The sequence below is a fragment of the Somniosus microcephalus genome, unplaced genomic scaffold (assembly GCF_052327205.1).
Source record: "Somniosus microcephalus isolate GS21.2 unplaced genomic scaffold, FLI_Smic_1.0 unresolved_chr3, whole genome shotgun sequence".
NCBI lineage: Eukaryota > Metazoa > Chordata > Chondrichthyes > Squaliformes > Somniosidae > Somniosus > Somniosus microcephalus.
This window is the reverse complement of record NW_028225181.1, coordinates 28,921,427-28,937,986: the sequence shown is the minus strand read 5'-3', so window position 1 is coordinate 28,937,986 and position 16,560 is coordinate 28,921,427. Positions and strand designations below refer to the sequence as shown.

At 49.9% G+C, this 16,560-nt stretch overlaps 1 protein-coding gene across 1 annotated transcript in view; it reads left to right on the top strand.

Annotated features, from left to right (window-relative positions):
• LOC147091334 (C-type lectin domain family 4 member E-like) overlaps window positions 1–13,423 on the top strand; it is a 46,547-nt gene extending 33,124 nt beyond the window's left edge. Inside the window, exons 4-5 of the mRNA XM_085976507.1 lie at window positions 11,520–11,632; window positions 12,141–13,423. Of these exons, the coding sequence (XP_085832633.1) occupies window positions 11,520–11,632; window positions 12,141–12,324 (297 nt within the window). The 3' untranslated portion in view covers window positions 12,325–13,423. The remainder of the gene's footprint in view (window positions 1–11,519; window positions 11,633–12,140) is intronic.
• The last annotated feature ends 3,137 nt before the right edge of the window (window positions 13,424–16,560 follow it).

The following is a 16,560-nucleotide window of genomic DNA, read 5'->3' as shown; positions in this document are numbered from 1 at the left end:
AACGAAGATGGCCGCCCCCATAGTTCGCATGCGGCACTGCTGGCCTCTGAGGATCCGCTCCTGCAGGCCTTGGAGAAGTGGCCTTTCTTCAGGCAGGTTCTGCATGTGGAGTTCTTGGCTGGGCAGCGCGACCTCGGGTGCTTCTCCTGGCCACAAAAAAAACAGCCGGCGGCCCGATCGCGGATGCCCGATGTCGGGGCCGGTGCCGGGGGTGGCGGGGCCGGTCGGGTCCGGGACGCCGACGCAGAGGTAGGTCCCGGGGGCGGCGCTGGGAAGGGTGCTGTGGTAGGGGTCGGGCCCGAGTCCCAGGGTCGCGAGCAGTACCTGGTGAATGCTTCCTGATCTTGGTGGGCCACTTCCAGGGAGATAGCGAGGGCTTCAGCTTTTTCCATGCTGAGGTCTTTAGCTTCCAGCAGTCTTTGCCGTGAGTACTCGGACCGTAGGCCTTTCAGGAATGCGTCGCGGATATTATCTTCAGTATTTTCGGCTGCCGACACCGATTTAAAGTCACAGTTCCTGGCGAGTGCATATAGCGCCTGTGAGAATTCGGCTACTGATTCTCCTGGCTGTTGCGGCCGTGATCTTAGGAGGTGCCTAGCGTACATGTAGTTTACCGGGGTCCGGTACTTCTGTTTCAGCAGGTTGATGGCGGTCTCGTAGGTAGTCATGTCCTCGATGAGAGTGTATACTCTCGGGCTCAGTTGCGCCTGCAGGACACTTAGTTTGGATGCCTGAGGGACGCTGGATTCTCTCAGGTATGATTCGAAGCAGACCAGCCAGTGTTTAAAGTCTGCGGCTGAGTTTGCTGCTCGTGGGTTCAGGTCCAGGTACGGCGGTCTGAGGGCTCGCAGCCAAGCTGGCTGGTGTGGCTGTGCTCCTGGGAGCTGCGCTGGTGGCTCCTCCGCCGGTTGTGACTCGTTGTCGGACATCATTAAATTTAGTCAATAAAATTGATATACCTATCAATTCCTCCAATAAAAGGCGAAGAGTTACGAAGGTGACTAAAGGTTTTTATTGACTAAATAACAGAGCCCACTCTCGTGGGTGATCCGATCCAAGCAGGAGGAATACCAGTCAGTCGCTCACCTTTATACCTGGCCTGGTGGGTGGAGCCAAGGCGGAGTCGGCGGTGGTCATCCCAGGTATAGCAGTGTGGCAAGAGGCGACCTCGTACCGTGATACAATAGTGGTCAGTGATACAGTTATAACGAACAGTGGTGAACAGTGCTAACTACTAACAGTGATACGATAGTGAACGTGGTTTACCACAAGGAGTCCCACAGTTTGGGGAGGTGAGGAGTCCCACAGTTTGGGGAGGTGAGGAGTCCCACAGTTTGGGGAGGTGAGGAGTCCCACAGTTTGGGGAGGTGAGGAGTCCCACAGTTTGGGGAGGTGAGCAGTCCCACAGTTTGGGGAGGTGAGGAGTCCCACAGTTTGGGGAGGTGAGGAGTCCCACAGTTTGGGGAGGTGAGGAGTCCCACAGTTTGGGGAGGTGAGGAGTCCCACAGTTTGGGAGGTGAGCAGTCCCACAGTTTGGGGAGGTGAGCAGTCCCACAGTTTGGGGAGGTGAGGAGTCCCACAGTTTGGGGAGGTGAGGAGTCCCACAGTTTGGGGAGGTGAGCAGTCCCACAGTTTGGGGAGGTGAGCAGTCCCACAGTTTGGGGAGGTGAGGAGTCCAACAGTTTGGGGAGGTGAGGAGTCCCACAGTTTGGGGAGGTGAGGAGTCCCAGAGTTTGGGGAGGTGAGGAGTCCCACAGTTTGGGAGGTGAGGAGTCCCACAGTTTGGGGAGGTGAGGAGTCCCACAGTTTGGGGAGGTGAGGAGTCCCACAGTTTGGGGAGGTGAGGAGTCCCACAGTTTGGGGAGGTGAGGAGTCCCACAGTTTGGGGAGGTGAGGAGTCCCACAGTTTGGGGAGGGGAGGAGTCCCACAGTTTGGGGAAGTGAGGAGTCCCACAGTTTGGGGAGGTGAGGAGTCCCACAGTTTGGGGAAGTGAGGAGTCCCACAGTTTGGGGAGGTGAGGAGTCCCACAGTTTGGGGAGGTGAGGAGTCCCACAGTTTGGGGAGTTGAGGAGTCCCACAGTTTGGGGAGGTGAGCAGTCCCACAGTTTGGGGAGGTGAGGAGTCCCACAGTTTGGGGAGGTGAGGAGTCCCACAGTTTGGGGGGGTGAGGAGTCCCACAGTTTGGGGAGGTGAGGAGTCCCACAGTTTGGGGAGGTGAGGAGTCCCACAGTTTGGGGAGGTGAGCAGTCCCACAGTTTGGGGAGTTGAGGAGTCCCACAGTTTGGGGAGGACTAAAATGAGGAGTCCTAAATTGCTTACCCCCTTATCCTTAGACTGTGACCCCTGGTTCTGGACTCCCCGACCATCGGGAACATCCTTCCTGCATCTAGTCTGTCCAGTCCTGTTAGAATTTTATAAGTTTCAATGAGATCCCCTCTCATTCTTCTAAACTCCAGCGAGTACAAGCCCAATCGACCCAATCTCTCCTCATACGTCATTCCTGCCATCCCAGGTATCAGCCTGGTGAATCTTCGCTGCACTCCCTCCATGGCAAGAACGTCCTTCCTCAGATAAGGCGACCAAAACTGCACACAATACTCAAGATGTGGTCTCACCAAGGCCCTGTACAACTGCAGCAAGACATCCTTGTTCTTGTACTCAAACCCTCTCGCTACGAAGGCCAACATACCATTTACCTTCTTAACCGCCTGCTGCACCTGCATGCTTACCTTCAGCGACTGGTGCACAAGGACGCCCAGGTCTGGTTGCACTTCCCCTTCTCCCAATCTATTGCTGTTCAGATAATAATGTCTTCCTGTTTTTGCCACCAGAGTGGATAACTTTGCATTTATCCACGTTATATTGCATCTGCCATGCTTCTGCCCAATCACCCAACCTGTCCAAATCATACTGGAGTTTCTCGGCATCCTCCTCACAGCACACACCCAGCTCTACCTCACCACCACCTCTAGTGACCCCTCCACTCTCTCTAAATTGTCAGAAATTTCCTCCAACTAAATATTGGGAAGGCCGAAGCCATTGTCTTCGGTCCCCGCTCCACACGCCATTCCTTAGCCACTGACTCCATCCCTCTCCCTGACAACTGTTTTTTGTTGAATCTTTGGAATTCTCTACCCCAGAGGGCTGTGGAGGCTCAGTCATTGCGTATATTCAAAACAGAAGTTGATAGAGTTCTGACGAGAAAGGGCATCAAGGGATATGGCGATAGGGCCAGTGAATGGAGTTGAGGCAGAAGATCAGCCATGGTCTCGTTGAATGGCGGAGCAGGCTCGAGGGGCCGAATGGCCGACTCCTGCTCCTATTTCTTATGTTCTTATGTCTGAGGCTGACCACACTGTTCGCAACCTCGGTGTCGTATTTGACCCCGAGATGAGCTTCCGACCACAAATCCGTGCCATCACGAAGACCGCCTACTTCCAACTCCGTAACATCACCCGTCTCCGCCCTTGCCTCAGCTCATCCGCTGCTGAAACCCTCATCCATGCCTTTGTTACCTCTGGACTTGACTATTCCAACACACTCCTGGCCAGCCTCCCACATTCCACCCTCCTTAAACTTGAGGTCATCCAAACTCCACCATGTCCTAACTCGCACCAAGTCCCGTTCGCCCATCACCCCTGTGCTCGCTGACCTACATTGGCTCCCGGTTAAGCAACGCCTCGATTTCAAAATTCTCATCCTTGTTTTCAAATCCCTCCGTGGCCCTCGCCCCTCCCTATCTCTGTAATCTCCTCCAGCCCCACAAACCCCCCGAGATCTCTGCGTTCCTCCAATTCTGTCCTCTTGAGCATCCTCGATTTTAATCGCTCAGCCTTTGGCGGTCGTGCCTTCAGCTGCCTGGGCCCTAAGTTCTGGATTTCCCTCCCTAAACCTCTCCACCTCTCTACCTCTTTTTCCTCCTTTAAGATGCTCCTTAAAACCTACCTCTGTGACCAATCACCTGCCCTAATATCTCCTCACATGGCTCGGTGTCAAATTTTGTTTGATAACACTCCTGTGAAGCATCTTGGGATGTTGTACTACGTTAAAGGTACTATAAATACGAATATATAAATACAAATTGTTGTTACATAACATAGAAACATGGAAGATAGGAGCAGGAGTCGGCCATTCGGCCCCTCGAGCCTGCTCCGCCATTCAATGAGATCATGGCTGATCATCCAAACTTAGTACCCTGTCCCTGCCTTCTCCCCATATCCCTTGATCACTTTAGCCTTAAGAAATATATCTAACTCCTTCCTGAATATATTTAATGAATTGGCCTTAACTGCCTTCTCTGGTAGAGAATTCCACAGGTTCACCACACCAAAAATTCCTCCTCATCTCTGTCCTAAATGGCTTACCCCTTATCTTTAGACTGTGACCCCTGGTACTGGACTCCCCGACCATCGGGAACATCCTTCCTGCATCTAGCCTGTCCAGTCCTGTCTAGTTGTTGTTGTTGAAGCAGAGAAGGTTAAGGGGAGATTGACCAGAATGGTACCAGGGATGAGGGACTTCAGTTATGTGGAGAGACTGGAGAAGCTGGGATTGTTCTCCTTAGAGCAGAGAAGGTTAAGGGGAGATTGACCAGAATGGTACCAGGGGATGAGGGACTTCAGTTATGTGGAGAGACTGGAGAAGCTGGGATTGTTCTCCTTAGAGCAGAGAAGGTTAAGGGGAGATTAACCAGAATGGTACCAGGGATGAGAGACTTCAGTGATGTGGATAGACTGGAGAAGCTGGGATTGTTCTCCTTAGAGCAGAGAAGGTTAAGGGGAGATTGACCAGAATGGTACCAGGGATGAGGGACTTCAGTGATGTGGATAGACTGGAGAAGCTGGGATTGTTCTCCTTAGAGCAGAGAAGGTTAAGGGGAGATTTGATAGAGCTGTTCAAAATCATGAACAGTTTTAATAGCGTTCTATGCCAAGGCCCCCCAAGCTCTAAAATCCCCTCCCTAAACCTCTCCACCACCCTTTATTCCGTTAAGGTGCTCCTTGAAACCTACCTCTTTGGCCAAGCTTTTGGTCGACTGGCTGAATATCTCCTTATGTGGCTCCTGTGAAGCACCTTGGGATGTTTTCCCACATTAAAGGCACTATATAAATGCAACTCTTCCCCCCCCCCAACCCCCACAAATCTTTCAATAATAGGCAGACATAGAAACATAGGAGATAGGAGCAGGAATAGGCCATTCGGCCCCTCGAGCCTGCTCCGCCATTCAATGCGATCATGGCTGATCATCCAAATTCAGTACCCGGTCCCTGCTTTCTCCCCATACCCCTTGATCCCTTTAGCCTTAAGAAATATATCCAACTCCTTCTTGAATATATTTAATGAATTGGCCTCTACTGCCTTCTGTGGTAGAGAATTCCACAGGTTCACCACTCTCTGGGTGAAGAAATTCCTCTTCATCTCAGTCCTAAATGGCTTACCCCTTATCCTTAGACTGTGACCCCTGGTTCTGGACTCCCTGGCCATCGGGAACATCCTTCCTGCATCTAGTCTGTCCAGTCCTGTCAGAATTTTATAAGTTTGAATGAGATCCCCTCTCATTCTTCTAAACTCCAGCGAGTATAAGCCCAATCGACCCAATCTCTCCTCATACGTCATTCCTGCCATCCCAGGTATCAGCCTGGTGAATCTTCGCTGCACTCCCTCCATGGCAAGAACATCCTTCCTCAGATAAGGTGACCAAAACTGCACACAATACTCAAGATGTGGTCTCACCAAGGCTCTGCACAACTGCAGCAAGACATCCTTGTTCCTGTACTCAAATCCTCTTGCTACGAAGGCCAACATACCATTTGCCTTCTTAACCGCCTGCTGCACCTGCATGCTTACCTTCAGCGACTGGTGCACAAGGACACCCAGGTCTCGTTGCACTTCCCCTTCTCCCAATCTATTGCCATTCAAATAATAATCTGAATGGAGAAGATGTTTCCACTTATGGGAAAGTCCAAAAACTCAGGGCCATAAATGTTTGACCATCACGCTGAAATCCAATAGTGAATTCAGGAGAAACTTCTTCACCCAGAGAGTGGTGAGAATGTGGAACTCGCCACCACAGGGAGTGGTTGAGGGGAATAGCATTGATGCCTTTAAGGGGAAGCTGGATCAGTACATAAGGGTGAAAGGAATTCCAGGTTATGGTGATAGGGTGAGATTATTATTATTATTTAAATGGGGAGAGCTTACAAAATGCTGAGGTACAGAGGGATCTGGGGGTCCTTGTACATGAATCACAAAAAGTTAGCATGCAGGTACAGCAAGTAATTAGGAAGGCAAATGGAGTGTTGGCCTTTATTGCAAGGAGGATGGAGTATAAAAGTAGGGAAGTCTTGCTACAACTGTATAGGCTGTTGGTGAGACCACACCTTGAGTACTGCGTGCAGATTTGGTCTCCATATTTAAGGACGGATATACTTGCATTGGAGGCAGTTCAGAGACGATTCTCTCGGTTGATTCCTGAGATGAAAGGGTTGTCTTATGAGGAAAGGTTGAGCAGGTTGGGCCTATACTCATTGGAGTTTAGAAGAATGAGAGGTGATCTTATTGAAACATATCAGATTCTGAAGGGGCTTGACTGGGTAGATGCTGAGCCGATGTTTCCCCTTGGGGGGGTATCTAGAACTAGGAGGCATAATTTCAGGATAAGGGGCACCCTTTTTAAATCGGAAATGAGGAGGAATTTCTCCTCTGAGGGCCGTGAATCTTTGGAATTCTCTTGCCCAGAGAGCTGTGGAGGCTGGGCCATTGAATATATTTAAGGTGGAGATAGACAGGTTTTTGAACGATAAGGGAGTCGAGGGTTATGGGGAGTGGGCAGGGACGTGGAGTTGAGGCCAAGATCAGATCAGCCTTGATCTCATTGAATGGGGGAGCAGGCTCGAGGGGCCGAATGACCGACTCCTGCCCCTACATCTTACGTTCTAACGAGATGAAGAAGGGGTGGGAGGAGGCTTGCGTGGAGCATAAACACCGGCATAGTCCAGTTGGGCCGAATGGCCTGTTTCTGTGCTGTGGACTCTATGTACGAAAGCAAAATACAGCGGATGCTGGAAATCGGAAATGAAAACAGAAAATGTCAGCAGGTCAGGTAGCATCTGTGAAGAGAGAAACAGAGTTAACGGTTCAGGTCGATGACCTTTCGTCAGAACTGCAAAAGGTTGGAGATGTAACAGGTTTTTAAGCAAGTGTAGGGGCAGGGAGAGGGGGGGAGGAAAGAATATAAGGGAAGGTCTGTGATCGGGCGGAAGGCTGGAGAGATTAAATGACAAAAGGTATTGACATGAATCTTGTCATTCATTTGGAAATGACTTAGTAAATGATACTGGGCGGCCTGCTGGTGGCGCTGTCCAGGGAGACTATAAATACTCGGGCATGGGCCCAGCTTGCTCAGGACATTCTTTAACAGGAACTAGTGAAGGACACAACTAGATCTCCATGTTGTAAAACAGTTGATAAAAGCCTTGTTTAATACTCAGACCAAGTGCCTAGTAGTTTTCTTAACGTCAGGTATGATTGTACAAGGCAAAAGGAGATGGTCATGGGACAAGTAAAGAAACTAAAGATGGGTCTAGAGGAGGTGTAAATGGCAACGGCAGAATCATCAACAGCTGCCGTCTGGGGAAAAATGGGGGCAGAGGTTATGGTCTGAAATTGTTGAACTCGATGTTGAGTCCAGAAGACTGGAAAGTGCCCAATCGAAAGATGAGGTGCTGTTCCTCGAGCTTACGTTGAGCTTCATTGAAACATAGAAGATAGGAGCAGGAGTAGGCCATTCGGCCCCTCGAGCCTGCTCCGCCATTCAATGAGATCATGGCTGATCATCCAATTTCAGTACCCTGTCCCTGCCTTCTCCCCATATCCCTTGATCCCTTTAGCCTTAAGAAATATATCCAACTCCTTCTTGAATATATTTAATGAATTGGCCTCAACTGCCTTCTGTGGTAGAGAATTCCACAGGTTCACCACTCTCTGGGTGAAGAAATTCCTCCTCATTTCTGTCCTAAATGGCTTACCCCTTATCCTTAGACTGTGACCTCTGGTTCTGGACTCCCCGACCTTCGGGAACATCCTTCCTGCATCTAGTCTGTCCAGTCCTGTCAGAACTTTATAAGTTTCAATGAGATCCCCTCTCATTCTTCTAAACTCCAGCGAGTACAAGCCCAATCGTCCCAATCTCTCCTCATACGTCATTCCTGCCATCCCAGTGTAAGAGGCCGAGGATGGAGAGGTCAGTAGTGGGAGTGGGGCAGAGAATTAAAGGGACAGGCGACCGGAAGCTCGGGGTCACCCTTGCGGACTGAACGGGGGTGTCCAGCAACCCAGTCTTTCAAGTCTGTCTTTTCCGTTTAGATTTCCTCATCCCAGGCAGCATCCCAGTGAATCTGCATCGCAGGCTTTACAAAGCCTCGATGTCCAACAACAACCCCAACTCGCAGTTAACGTAGCTAAACCTCTCAAGGCGCTTCACAGGAGCGTTACCAGTAAAAACATTGTTGACACTGAGCCACATAAGGAGCTATCAGGACAGGTGACCAAAAGCCTGGTCAATGAGGGAGGAGAGAGAGGCGGAGAGCGTTGGAATAGTCGAGTCCAGAGGTAACAAAGGCATGGATGAGGGTTTCAGCAGCGGATGAGCTGAGGCAAGGGTTGGAGTTGGCCGATGTTACGGAGGTGGAAGTAGGCGGTCTTGGTGATGGAGCTGATGTGGTCAGGAGCTCATCTCGGGGTCAAACACAACTTCAAGGATTGTCCTTCCTACGGGGTGGAGCCGAACACCGCACACTCCAGACTATCACAGCCCTCTCCGGGTTGTCCCCCCAACCAGTAATGATTTGGACAGGTTGGGCGATTGGGCAGATACATGGCAGATGCAGTATAATGTGGATAAATGTGAGGTTATCCACTTTGGTGGCAAAAACACGAAGGCAAATTATTATTTGAATGGCAATAGATTGGGAGAAGGGGAACTACAACGAGACCTGGGTGTGCTTGTGCACCAGTTGCTGAAGGTAAGCAAGCAGGTGCAGCAGGCGGTTAAGAAGGGAAATGGTATGTTGGCCTTCGTAGCGAGAGGGTTCGAGTACAGGAACAAGAATGTCTTGCTGCAGTTGTACAGGGCCTTGGTGAGACCACACCTTGAATATTGTGTGCAGTTTTGGTCGCCTTATCTGAGGAAGGATGTTCTTGCCATGGAGGGAGTGCAACGAAGATTCACCAGACTGATACCTGGGATGGCAGGAATGACGTATGAGGAGAGATTGGGTCGATTGGGCTTATATTCGCTAGAGTTTAGAAGAATGAGAGGGGATCTCATCGAAACCTATAAAATTCTAACAAGACTAGACAGACTAGATGCAGGAAGGATGTTCCCGATGGTCGGGGAGTCCAGAACCAGGGGTCACAGTCTAAGGATAAGGGGTAAGCCATTTAGGACTGAGATGAGGAGGAATTTCTTCACCCAGAGAGTGGTGAACCTGTGGAATTCTCTACCACAGAAGGCAGTAGAGGCCAATTCACTAAATATAATCAGGAAGGAGTTGGATATATTTCTTAAGGCTAAAGGGATCAAGGGATATGGGGAGAAGGCAGGGACAGGGTACTGAATTTGGATGATCAGCCATGATCTCATTGAATGGCGGAGCGGGCTCGAGGGGCCGAATGGCCGACTCCTGCTCCTATCTTCTATGTTTCTTACTTCCGCCTCCGTAAACTCCAGCACATCCCAAACTCTGCTGTCCCGTTATACTAACTCGCATCAGGTTCCGTTCGCCCCTCGCACCCCCCTGAGGTCGCGGACCTACATTGACTCCCACTCCAGCAACGCCTCGATTGTAAAACTCTCATCCTTGTTTTCACATCCCTCCATGCCCTCACCCCCTCCCTCCCTATCTCTGTAACTCTCTTCCAGCTCTTCAACCCTCTCGATCTCTGCATTCTTCCAATTCTGTTCTCTTGCCCACCCACCCCCGCCCTGATTTCCTTCGGCCCCACCATTGGTGGCCGTGCCTTCAGCTGCTGAGATCCTAAGCTCTGGAATCCCCTCCCTGAACCTCTCCGCCTCTCCCTCCCCCTTTTAAGGCGCTCCTTAAAACCTACCGCTTTGACCAAGCTTTTGGTCACCTGTCCTAATATCGCCTTATGTGTCGAATGTGTGATTTATGCTCCCGTGAAGCACCTTGGGACTTATTACCTTAAAGTTGCTATATAAATGCAAGTTGTTGTATGTTGGTATGCTTTGCACCCCCTGTGTTTAATCACATTACTGTTGGTCTGTTTCCCACTTTACCCTGTTTCCCCTTTACCCTGTTTCCCCTTTACCCTGTTTCCCCTTTACCCTGTTTCCACTTTACTCTGTTTCCCACTTTACTCTGTTTCCCCTTTACTCTGTTTCCCACTTTACCCTGTTTCCCCTTTACTCTGTTTCCCCTTTACCCTGTTTCCCCTTTACCCTGTTTCCCCTTTACCCTGTTTCCCCTTTACCCTGTTTCCCCTTTACCCTGTTTCCCCTTTACCCTGTTTCCCACTTTACTCTGTTTCCCCTTTACTCTGTTTCCCCTTTACCCTGTTTCCCCTTTACTCTGTTTCCCACTTTACCCCATTTCCCCTTTACCCCGTTTCCCCTTTACCCCGTTTCCCCTTTACCCCGTTTCGCCTTTACCCTGTTTCCCCTTTACCCTGTTTCCCCTTTACTCTGTTTCCCCTTTACCCTGTTTCCCCTTTACTCTGTTTCCCCTTTACACTGTTTCCCCTTTACCCTGTTTCCCCTTTACCCTGTTTCCCCTTTACCCTGTTTCCCACTTTACCCTGTTTCCCCTTTACCCTGTTTCCCACTTTACCCTGTTTCCCCTTTACCCTGTTTTCCCTTTACTCTGTTTCCCACTTTACCCCATTTCCCCTTTACCCCGTTTCCCCTTTACCCTGTTTCCCCTTTACCCTGTTTCCCACTTTACCCTGTTTCCCCTTTACCCTGTTTCCCCTTTACCCTGTTTCCCACTTTACCCTGTTTCCCCTTTACTCTGTTTCCCCTTTACACTGTTTCCCCTTTACCCTGTTTCCCCTTTACCCTGTTTCCCCTTTACCCTGTTTCCCCTTTACCCTGTTTCCCCTTTACCCTGTTTCCCACTTTACTCTGTTTCCCCTTTACCCTGTTTTCCCTTTACTCTGTTTCCCACTTTACCCCATTTCCCCTTTAGCCTGTTTTCCCTTTACCCTGTTTCCACTTTACCCTGTTTCCCCTTTACCCTTTTTCCCCTTTACCCTGTTTCCCCTTTACCCTGTTTCCCACTTTACTCTGTTTCCCCTTTACCCTGTTTTCCCTTTACTCTGTTTCCCACTTTACCCCATTTCCCCTTTACCCTGTTTTCCCTTTACCCTGTTTCCACTTTACCCTGTTTCCCCTTTCCCCTTTTTCCCCTTTACACTGTTGCCCCTTTACTCTGTTTCCCCTTTACCCTGTTTCCCTGTTGCCCCATTGCCCACTCACCTGACCTTTCTGCTTTCACAGAACTTCATAGCGGAGCAAGCCAGGGATTCGCCGTACTGGATCGGGCTGACTGACGCGGTGACTGAAGGGAGCTGGGTCTGGGTCGATGGGACGAAGGTCAATGACGGAACAACGTGAGTAACAAGGAGGTTCAGGGGTCGGGGGAGGGCAGGGGTCAGATCGACGGGTCTGGGGAGCAGGGGATGGACTGAGGATCGGCGGACGAGGGGATAGTCTGACTTTCAGTGGGCAGACGAGCAGGGGATAGACAGCGGGTCAGAGGTTAGATTGCGGGTCAGGGGTTAGACTGAGGGTCAGGGGAGCAGGGGATCAGACGGAGGGTCAGGGGTTAGAGGGAGGGTCTGGAGTCAGGCGGCGGGTCAGGGGCCGAGGGGTCAGGCTGAGGGTCAGGGGACGAGGGGTTAGACAGGACCAGGGGTTGTACTGAGGGTAAGGGGAGCAGAGTTCAGAATGAGGGTCAGGGGTCAGACTGAGGATCAGAAAAGCAGAGGTCAGACTGGGTCACGGGAAGAAAAAGAACTGGTTCGAATTGGGGGCAGTCCCATTCAGCACACGCACAAATAACTCGGCAAGCCGGGATTGCGCGAGGCAAGCATTAACCCTTTTCCATTTCTTCCGAAGATTCTGGGCAGCTGGACAACCGGACAACGCTTTCAACAGGACGCACAGGATGACGGAGAACTGCGGCGTCTTGAGCCAGCGACGCTGGTACGATGAGGCCTGCTCGAGGAAGTATGCGGCCGTTTGCGAAAAGACCGCGATCAGGCTTCACCTGATCTTCCAGCGAATGCGCAGGAGGCGCTGAGGAGCAGTGTGGGGACGAGTGGCGTTTGCTATTGTTTTCTTTTTGTTCCTGTGGTGTTTTTTGAACAAAGACGGGGGGGGAGGTTGGTGGGGGGGAAGGCGTGGAACCTTTATCGATTTGTTGTTTCATTCGATTCTCTTTTCAGATTGACTCCGAGTTTTCGGAAAGAGTCGGGAGTTTAAAACCCTCAGGATCTTGCTTGTGCGCCGAGGTTGGCTTTGCTGATTTTTCTTGCGAGTTGATTTTGGCAGAATGCCGGGCCATTTGCGCTGGCTCCTGACGTCTCCCACCCACCCCGGCCACTCGATGTCACAGAGCAAACTCCGGGCATCACAGGATGTCACATTCTGGGCGTCACGCGGCGAGTGTCACAAGGCGTCACACTCGGTGTTACATTCTGCGCGTCAAACTGGACCTCACGTGTTGGACGTCACACTCTGGGCGTCACACATTGGCCGTCACACATTGGATGTCACGCTCTGGGCGTCACACATTGGATGTCACGCTCTGGGTGTCACACATTGGATGTCACACTCTGGCCGTCACACATTGGATGTCACGCTCTGACCGTCACACATTGGATGTCACAAATACTGGAAGTCACACATTGGACGTCACGCTCTGGACATCACACATTGGACGTCACACTCTGGGCGTCTCACATTGGACATCACACTCTGGGCGTCACACACTGGCCGTCTCACATTGGATGTTACGCTCTGTGCGTCACACACTGGCCATCATGCTCTGGGCGTCACACACTGGAAGTCACACACTGGACGTCACGTTCTGGGTGTCACACACTGTCCGTCGCACAATGGATGTCACGCTCTGGGCGTCACACATTGGATGTCACGCCACCTTGTCACCGGGAGCCGTGAACACGTTGAACTCTGACCTCAGGACCTCCTTTCTGATGCGCAGTTTAAATTCTGTGTTCCCATCGGGCCGGGTTCTCGTTACATTTCCGATCGTTACTTGCACGTTAACGGCAGTTATTTCATGACAAGATTTAATTTGCGTCGGCTGGGGAGAGGTGGCTGGTTGCAAACAGTTTCATTCACGAATTTCCTTGTTACAATAAAAACTCTTTATTCCAGTGGCGTGTGTTACAGATATTTCGTGGATCAGTACTGAGGGAGCGCCGCACTGTGGGAGGGGCAGTACTGAGGGAGCGCCGCACTGTGGGAGGGGCAGTACTGAGGGGACGCTGCACTGTCGGAGAGGCAGTACTGAGGGAGCGCCGCAATGTCGGAGGGGCAGTACTGAGTGAACGCTGCACTGTCGGAGCGGCAGTACTGAGGGAGCGCTGCACTGTCGGAGGGGCAGTACTGAGGGAGCGCCACACTGTCGGAGGGGCAGTACTGAGGGAGCGCCGCACTGTCGGAGGGGCAGTACTGAGGGAGCGCTGCACTGTCGGAGGGGCAGTACTGAGGGAGCGCTGCACTGTTGGAGGGGCAGTACTAAGTGTGTAGAGGGTGTTGTGTGGGGTCAGCGTCACCTCTGACTTATGAGCGGTTCGAATCGCTCCCACTCCCTTCGTTCTAGACCTCGGACCTAATTGGGGGCTGTATTGTCTGTTCCAAATTCAGCTGAATTTTGGTGCAAGAACGTTTCTCAAATAAAAATCCTGGTGCACGAAACTCAAAAGGTTAGTATGCAGGTGCAGCAAGTGATTAAGAAGGCCAATGGAATGTTGGCTTTCATTGCTAGGGGGATAGAATATAAAAATAGGGAGTTATTGCTTCAGTTGTACAAGGTATTTGTGAGACCGCACCTGGAATACTGCGTACAGTTTTGGTGTCCATACTTAAGAAAGGGCATACTTGCTCTCGAGTCAGTACAAAGAAGGTTCACTCGGTTAATCCCGGGGATGAAGGGATGGACATATGAGGAGAGGTTGAGTAGATTGGGACTCTACGCATTGGAGTTCAGAAGAATGAGAGGCGATCTTATTGAAACATATAAGATTGTGAAGGGGTTGGATTGGGTGGATGCAGGGAGGATGTTCCCAATGATGGGTGAAACTAGAACTAGGGGGCATAGTCTTAGAATAAGGGGCTGCTCTTTCAAAACTGAGATGAGGAGGAACTACTTCACTCAGAGGGTGGCAGGTCCATGGAATATGCTGCCCCAAAAGCTACATCACTACATTAATTTAAAACAGAAATAGACAGTTTCCTAGAAGTAAAGGGAATTAAGGGTTACGGGCAGCGAGCAGGAATTTGGACATGAGTCTAGGTTCGGATCGGTCATGGCCCTGTGGGTAGCGGAGCGGGCCCAGGGGCTGTGTAGCCTGATCCTGCTCCTATTTCGTGTGTCTAATTCTGTTAGATTCAGGAGATGGTTCTGTGATAGTAGATTGGTGGTTAGGATCAGATCAGCCATGATCTTATTGAATGGCGGAGCAGGCTCGATGGGCCGATTGGCCTACTCCTGCTCCTATTTCTTATGTTCTTATGTTCTAAATCAAAGAAAATACAACACCATAATAACACTAATAAAATGGGGAAAACACTTCGACATACACGAGGGAAAAATTACAGTAGGCAAATACCTCACCCCTCCCAATCTCACCTTACTGGCTAAGTTGGACTCTAAAGGACCAGGGATAATGCTCACCAAACGCAGGAATAGTTTAGAGTGGAAAAACTTGCGAATCTTCGGTTTTCTTCCGAGTTGGTTTTCTGGATATCTATTGGTGGATAGGCAATGGCAAACATTCAAAGACTGCATGGATGAACTACAGAATTTGTTCATCCCAGTTTGGCATAAAAATTTTAAAAAAGGTGACTCAACCGTGGTTAACAAGGGAAATTAGGGATAGCATAAGATCCAAGGAGAGGACATATCAATTGGCCAGAATAAGTAGTAATCCTGAGGATTGGGAGCAGTTTAGGATTCAACAAAGGAGGACAAAGGGATTAATTAAGAAAGAGACAATAGAATATGAGAGTAAGCTTGCAGGGAACATAAAAACTGACTAAAAGCTTTTATAGATATGTGAAGAGAAAAAGATTGGTGAAGTCAAGCGTAGGTCCCTTGCAGTGAGAATCGGGAATTTATAATGTGGAACAAAGAAATGGCAGACCAATTAACTACATATTTTGATTCTGTCTTCACAAAGGAGGACACAAATAACCTCCCAGAAATGTCGGGTAACATAGAGTCTGATGAAAGGGAGGAACTGAAAGAAATCAGTATTTGTAGGGAAACAGTGTTAGGGAAATTGATGGGATTGAAGGCCGATAACTCCCCAGGGCCTGATAATCCTAGGGTACTTAAGGAAGTGGCCCTAGAAATAGTAGATGCATTGCTGATCATCTTCCAACATTCGATGGAATCTGGAACAGTACCCATGGATTGGAGGGTATCTAATGTTACCCCACAATCTAAAAAAGGTGGTAGAGAGAAAATGGGGAATTACAGACCGGTAAGCCTGACATCGGTAGTGGGAAAGCTAGAGTCCATTATAAAAGATGTAATAGCAGATCACTTGGGAAACTGACAGGATCGGACAAAGTCAACATGGATTTACAAAAGGTAAATCGTGCTTGACTAATCTACTGGAATTTTTTTGAGGATGTAACTAGTAAAATAGATAAGGGAGAACCAGTGGATGTGGTGTATTTGGACTTTCAGAAGGCTTTCGATAAGGTCCCACATAAGAGATTAGCGTGTAAAGTTAAGACATGGGATTGGGGGCAAGGTATTGACTTGGATAGAGAACTGGTTGGCAGATAGAAAGCAAAGAATTGGAATAAACAGGTCTTTTTCCGAGTGGCAGGCAGTGACTAGTGGGATACTGCAGGGATCGGTCTTTGGACCCCAGCTATTCACAATATATATTAAGACAAGGGAACTAGATGTAATATCTCCAAGTTTGCAGACGACACAAAGCTGGGTGGGCGTGTGTGCTGTGAGGAGGAAGCCGAGAAACTCCAGGATGATTTGGACAGGTTGGGTGATTGGGCAGAAGAATGGCAGATGCTATATAACATGGATAAATGTGAGGTTATCCACTTTGGTGTCAAAAACAGGAAGGCAGATTATTATCTGAATGGCAATAGATTGGGAGAAGGGGTAGTGCAACGAGACCTGGGTGTCCTTGTGCACCAGTCGCTGAAGGTAAGCATGCAGGTGCAGCAGGCGGTCAAGAATGCAAATGGTATGTTGGCCTTCATAGCGAGAGGGTTTGAGTACAGAAACAAGGATGTCTTGCTGCAGTTGTACAGG